The following is a 6,224-nucleotide window of genomic DNA, read 5'->3' on the forward strand; positions in this document are numbered from 1 at the left end:
TAAAAAATTACTTTATTTCAACTTCTCTTCAATTAAAACCACTGGGGGCATATGCTTAATCTTTCAGTCATTTGAGGCTATTTAAAATTGGAATGATGCTTGCCTATCTTACCAAATCAATGGTAAAGAGTGAACCAGTATTCTAACCCATCTAAAGGACACAAGCAAATCAATCAAAGAAATGACTTTCAATAGCGATCTTTATTAATTTGTGAATTTGGCATTTTGAGGCTCTTTCCACAATTAATATGTCGAACAATAAATATCAATTAGACTGCACAGAAAATGCTCAGTTAAAAAGTTCCAACAAAGGAAACGACATTTAGACATTTATTCATGTCATTCAACTGTATCAAAATGTATAAATAAAAACGTGCTTGCTATGTGTGATGATAGTAAAGATGTCCAAACGGCTCAGCATTGACAGAGTGGTCTTCTATTTCAGCTCCTTTATGCTTTGACCATGCACTTGAACTCTGGAACATAAAACAAAGAATTTCAGAATGAATGCGTTTGAATATTAAAGTGATGTTTTCAAATGAACTTTACAAGTACAAAATATCAGTTTCTCCCAGATCATCAGCTGGTTCTGAAGCATAGCTTTTTCATTAGTTACTCAAGTCCTCTGATTGTACAGTGTTAGGTCCACCCAGATTTGATCCCTGGTCAGTGATGAATTATACCTTAGCTCAACTAAGGATGGGAAGATCCATCGGTAGCATTATAATTTGACTCATGGCCCCCCTCCTCTCAACTCACAGGCTAGGAAGCAGATACACAATCAGCCAAGTTCCTGCGTTCAATCACTATTTAATGATCTTTACCGTCAAGTGCATAAGGGTAAAATCAATCTTTTTCTACATTCTAAGTCAAACCATCAACATTGAAGAATGTAAGATCCTGAAGGAGAGGTCATTTTTCCTGGCTGGAGAATTTAGTTAACAGGGACACAACCTTAGGATAAAGGGTTAATCATTTAGGACTGAGATAAGGATACATGTTTTTGCACAGGGGGCTATGAATCTTTTTGACTATATATTACATAGGATTGTAGATGCCCCATTACTGAGTATTTTCAAGTCTGAGATTTTTGATTTCTCAGGGCATCCAGGAATATATAGGGAATGAGCAGGAAAGTCGAGGTAGAAGATTGGCCATGATTGTATTGAATGGTGGAGCAGATGAATGGTACACTGCTGTTCCTATTTCTTATGTTCTTCTGTTATTAATACTCAAATATCTGGTTGACAGCCAAAGAAATATAGAACAAAAAAAGTCAGCCTTTTTAGGACAGGCAAGTTACAAAAGTGAAAACAAAATACATTCGCAAAAGCTAAAATAAAGTAGAAAGGAATTTATACACTGTTATAGATCACTCAGCAGTATCTTCGCTCATTATTAAGAGTCTGTAGAAAAGATAGTTTTGTAAAAGTGCTTAACACACCGTCAACTCCAATCTTGCCATCATGATCACTGTCTCCGGCAGCAAGGAAAGCATTGGTCTCAGATTCGTTCAGTTCCCTTGCACTGGCAGAAAAGTTCTGCAGGAAGAGTCTAAAAGCAAGAAAAGCAACTATGTAAATCATCTACATTGCAACAGTGACTACACATTAAAGTAATCCATTGGGTCTACCCTAAGATGAAAGTGCTATAACTATACAAATATCTTACCGTTGCAATGTGATGTTAAATAGGCCTTCATCAGGATGGCAAACAAAATTGGTGTTCTAAATATTCATACATCTATTCACTTAGAATCCAATCAATATCCTTTGTAATGTGCACACTTCTTGCAATTGTAATACTTTTCCTATCATACGTTATTAATAACACACCCTCAATGTGAGCAATGCCACTGTAATCTGCTGGTTATGTGGAGAAATTAAGGTGTTTCAATCAAGCAATCATTTTGTCATACACTGTTTAAAATAGTACCAACAAAAGACTACCAATCATATCCAATCAACAGGGGTCTATGCCCAGCAGCAGAATATATATTTACAATTGACCTCAGCATGTTCTTAACAGCAATTAGTTTCTGAATGATCAAAAGTGTGAACCAATTTTTAAAGAATGTATTCTTCTAAGTTTAAAAGTTCTCAGATAGTCCGTATTGCAGCTCACTTTGTATCAACTTTATCGATCTCATTGGGCCTCTGTATGAGTTTAAGCATACTGGGTAATTGTTTCAGCACAGAGCATTTGGCTGCAGCCAGCAGAACAACTTGCTGCAGTCTCCCATTACCCTGCAACAGATAATTGGTAATGAATGAAAGCTAAACATTTCCGCAAGTTTAGAGATTGGATAAACTGAGGATACTTTTCTCTGGTTTGATTGAGGTATTACATAGAAAGAATAGGATTGAGAGAGAAAAAAACTTGTGTTCACTAGTTGTGCATATTCGACAAATTAGTGCTATACATTTCAAGACTGAAGCACTCCAGTACAAAAAGGGGTGGTAAAAATTTGGAACTCTCTTCTGCAAACAGCAATTGATGTTAATTCAATAAGCTTAAGTTTAAATTTAATATTGATAGATTGTTGTCAAACAAAAGGTAGTAAGGGGAATGGGCAAAGGAGATAGGTCACAGGTTGGCCGTGTGTCCTCAGTGAATGGCAGAACGAGCTGATGGGGGCTGGACGTCCCCCTTTGTTGATTTATTCGCTTTCTATTAACAATTCGCCTTAACGTTAGAAAATAATAGAGGAAAAAAAGACAATCGGATGAGGGAACTTGTCTTTCAAAAATAAATGGATACTGAAGAGTGAAGACGGGCTAGGAATGGCGGCGGGAGTTGCGGCGGGGGGGGTGGTGTTGTTCATCATAATTAGGATGAAGCCATAAATGTTCAGAAAAGGGTGTCAACCGTCTGCTTTCTGTTCCAATACTTTTCAATGTCCTGGGAGCAGAGTTAAGACCTTCCATAGTGTATATTTATATGCATTAGGTCAGCAGTCAATATTTAACATACAATCTATCAATAGACACAGTACAGCAAAATATACGTCTGTTCCTACTTCAGTTCCTCTACTTCAATGAACCCACTCCGATCCTGGTCAAGGATGTCGAAAACTTTGGCAAGTTCGGCATCTGTTTTCTTGCTCAGGCCGCTGGTTACGAAGAATGTCTTGTGATTGAATGAACCTGATATTGGGAAAGGGGAAGTCGGGGTAGGGGGGGAGAAATGCAGAGAAAAGTTGCAATAGAAAGATACGGCCAAAGAACCACTTCTAGCAATGAACCCCAGAATCTCCCTTAAAAAAAATCCTTCCCTCTAGGAAATATTGAATGGGATCCATCTACCCCTTTAACCGCTAGCCTCACACAATCAAGTAGGAGATGAATAATGAATCTTTTGGTATTTGAATATCCCCTAGAACTTGCTTAGATTTTGGACTATTTTCATCTACAGTTGTCTAAAGGTTGAAGTAACTATTTGTTCATGGGAGAGGAGTGGAGGTTGCAGTTGCAGAATGAGGAGCCCAGCCTATGACATTTCCTTGCCCTAATATCGTTAAGCCGCTTCAACTCAAAAAGAACGCGCCTGACTCAATGAAAATTTGGAACAATCTAATGGTGTCAGCCAAGCTACAGTGTAAGAAGAAAATGAGATACTTCACCGGCACTTTCAGCCAGGGCTTTGTCGATGTCACCGGGGCTGAGTACTGAGCTCATAGACATTGTGATACTGGAAAATAACAATGAAAAGGGTCAGTCACTCAACGGCAGCCTCTTGTGCATTCCACAATAACATTTTCTTTACTTAATAATAAGACTCCTCTCTACATCTCCTTATCAAGTGTCCCGTTATTTTTTATACATAATGAATGAGATGTAACAGCATCGTTATCTCCTCCTCTTGCTGCGCACTTTTTTTGGTCAGTGAAGACTTCTTTGGGGCGACCACTTTTCTTGGGACCAGCGAGCAAGATGTCCTGTGAATGGAGAAATGATGTCAAAGAAGCTTCCCTCAGCACCGACTGTCTCTGGACGAAGGGTGGTCAACTTTTAAAGTCCCAATGGTATGCACCAAGTTGCAAGATATCGCCACCCCCAAGTGTCCATAGTTAAATTAGCTCTGGCGGTCCAAGGCATCGAGAAGGTCTGTTGAAGAAGTTCCGAAGACCCAAGCCGGGTTTAGTTCTTTTTCTTCTTATTGATGGTTGGTTGATTGGTTGGATGCGTTGAGTCCACCTTGAAAAGACCTGAAGGAAGATTGAGAGGAGGCTGGTACAACTCACCTGTTCTGTGGGTCTTCTACCCTTTCCAAAGGCGAATCAGGAGGTGAAGAGAGCAAGGGCAGCGCACAACTCTGATCTGAGCCGCGCTTTATATACACTTCAATTTGCCAGGCGTTTGCAGAATTCAAATTTCAGCGTCATCACGGCTCCTTGAACACGAAGAAGGGATCAGTGTCAAATGAACTTACCAGCTAATCACTTTCTTCAACCTATTTTTATCTGAACAGAATTTATATTTAATAATGATCAATAACTTCATAGCTTCAGCGATTCTCTGTAACTGGCTGCTCGGAGCTGTTAAATATATATCTGATTCTAAAAGGGTAAATAAAAGACAATAAACTCAAGTGATACAGAACACTAAACACAAGCCGAGCGCTTATTTGGGGTAAGCAATTGGAATTTCCCTGAAATGCAAACTTGCTCCACCATTCAACTGTATGTTAAAGGAACTCAAAGATTTAAGGCTCAGATGGATACCATTCGGCCCGTCGTCTCTGTGTGTGATGGAACATGTCCCTTCCTCCAACACCTGTTTTGTAAATGGGATTGGACGGTAATTGAGTTGGATTAGTCAGCATTCTATTGCTGCACGGCCGTGGGTTCAATTCAACTTGAATCATTGAGTGATAGAGCACAGAAAGAGACCATTTGCCATATGGTATCTTTTGGAAGAGCTACTAAATTAGGCCTAGCCCCCTTGTCTTTTCCCTGTGTCCCTGCATGTTTTGTTTAAGTTTTAAAGTTTATTTACTAATCACAGGTGAGCTTATATTAACACTGCAATGAAGTTACTGTGAAAATCCCCTAGTCACCACACTCTGGCATCTGTTCAGGTACACTGAGGGAGAATTTGGCATGGCCAATGCACCTGACCAGCACATCTTTTGGACTGAGGGAGGAAACTGAAGCACTTGAAGGAAACCTATGCAGACACGGGGAGAATGTGCAAACTCCATACAGGCAGTGACCCAAGCCAGGTGTTGAACTCAGGTCCCTGGTGCTGTGAGGCAGCAGTGCTAACCATTGTGCCACCATGCTGCCCATATAATACCTTTGAGTAATAAAACAACTTGTGGTACTTCACAGGAGTGTTGTAAAGTCAAATTATAAAGACAGCGGGTCATATAGACTAGCCCTGTATTCTCTTGAGTTAAATTAATGTGACTAGGTCAGTTAAAAATTTAAAGAAAAGGTTGATACACAGGTTGTTGGGGCATCTGCTCAAATTCTCTGCCGATGCAGGCCCACACTAGAATGTCATAGCATGCACCATGGGTAGGGCAAAGAAGCAGGTTCTGGATCCACCCCACCAGAATGGGGATCGAAACCCATGCTGTTGGCACCAATCTGATTACCACTCACCATCCAGTCAACTGGCCCTCATCAAGAAGCCTGAACTGTTGTGACAATACTCAGCTTTACATGCACATTTTAGCATGGAGCTATGAGTTAGTCTGGAGCTGTGAATAGTGATGGTGGAGGCTCTAATTTCTTTCCATCGCATGGTTGACTAAGAATCTCTTCCACCCTTACCACCTGCGATCACTATATGTTAGAAGGATTTATAAGTTGATATCTGTTTGGCTGCAACATGGACGCACTATCTTTGGCCATCAAGTCCTGGAGCCGGTCTTGAACCTGTAACTTCTAACTCAGAAGCAGGATGCTACCCATTGCATCACAAGACCTCCTATAGGACAGGACTGTTAAGCAAAGGTATTACAACATTAAAATTATGTGGACGGGTTTAATATAGAGATTAATATATATATATTAGATTATCTAATTGGATGGTGCATCAAGGGACTGCATGACCTATGCCTATATCCTGTGCAACTTAACTCTATTGCTTTCACTAATTTAATTTAATGTTTATTTGGTAGGAAGCAGATTCCTACATATGGTTAAACAGAATAACTGCCACAGTATCTTGTTACTTGCAAAATGTCTCTTGTGCATTGTTTGATCAACAGGAGTA

The 6,224-nt window shown here is 39.9% G+C and overlaps 1 protein-coding gene across 1 annotated transcript; it reads right to left on the bottom strand.

Moving 5' to 3' along the window:
- Positions 1-292: 292 nt before the first annotated feature.
- Positions 293-4,311, bottom strand: LOC145354685 (parvalbumin beta-like). The gene is made up of 5 exons (XM_080206126.1): positions 4,244-4,311; positions 3,623-3,690; positions 3,020-3,146; positions 1,445-1,554; positions 293-476 (listed from the first exon to the last, which is right to left on the bottom strand). The coding sequence occupies exons 2-5, from the start codon at positions 3,681-3,683 to the stop codon at positions 451-453; spliced, it is 324 nt and encodes a 107-aa protein (XP_080062252.1). The 5' UTR covers positions 3,684-3,690; positions 4,244-4,311; the 3' UTR covers positions 293-450.
- Between the last annotated feature and the right edge of the window lie 1,913 nt (positions 4,312-6,224).

This window comes from Carcharhinus amblyrhynchos, chromosome 18, assembly GCF_965287045.1.
Source record: "Carcharhinus amblyrhynchos chromosome 18, sCarAmb.v2.hapA, whole genome shotgun sequence".
NCBI lineage: Eukaryota > Metazoa > Chordata > Chondrichthyes > Carcharhiniformes > Carcharhinidae > Carcharhinus > Carcharhinus amblyrhynchos.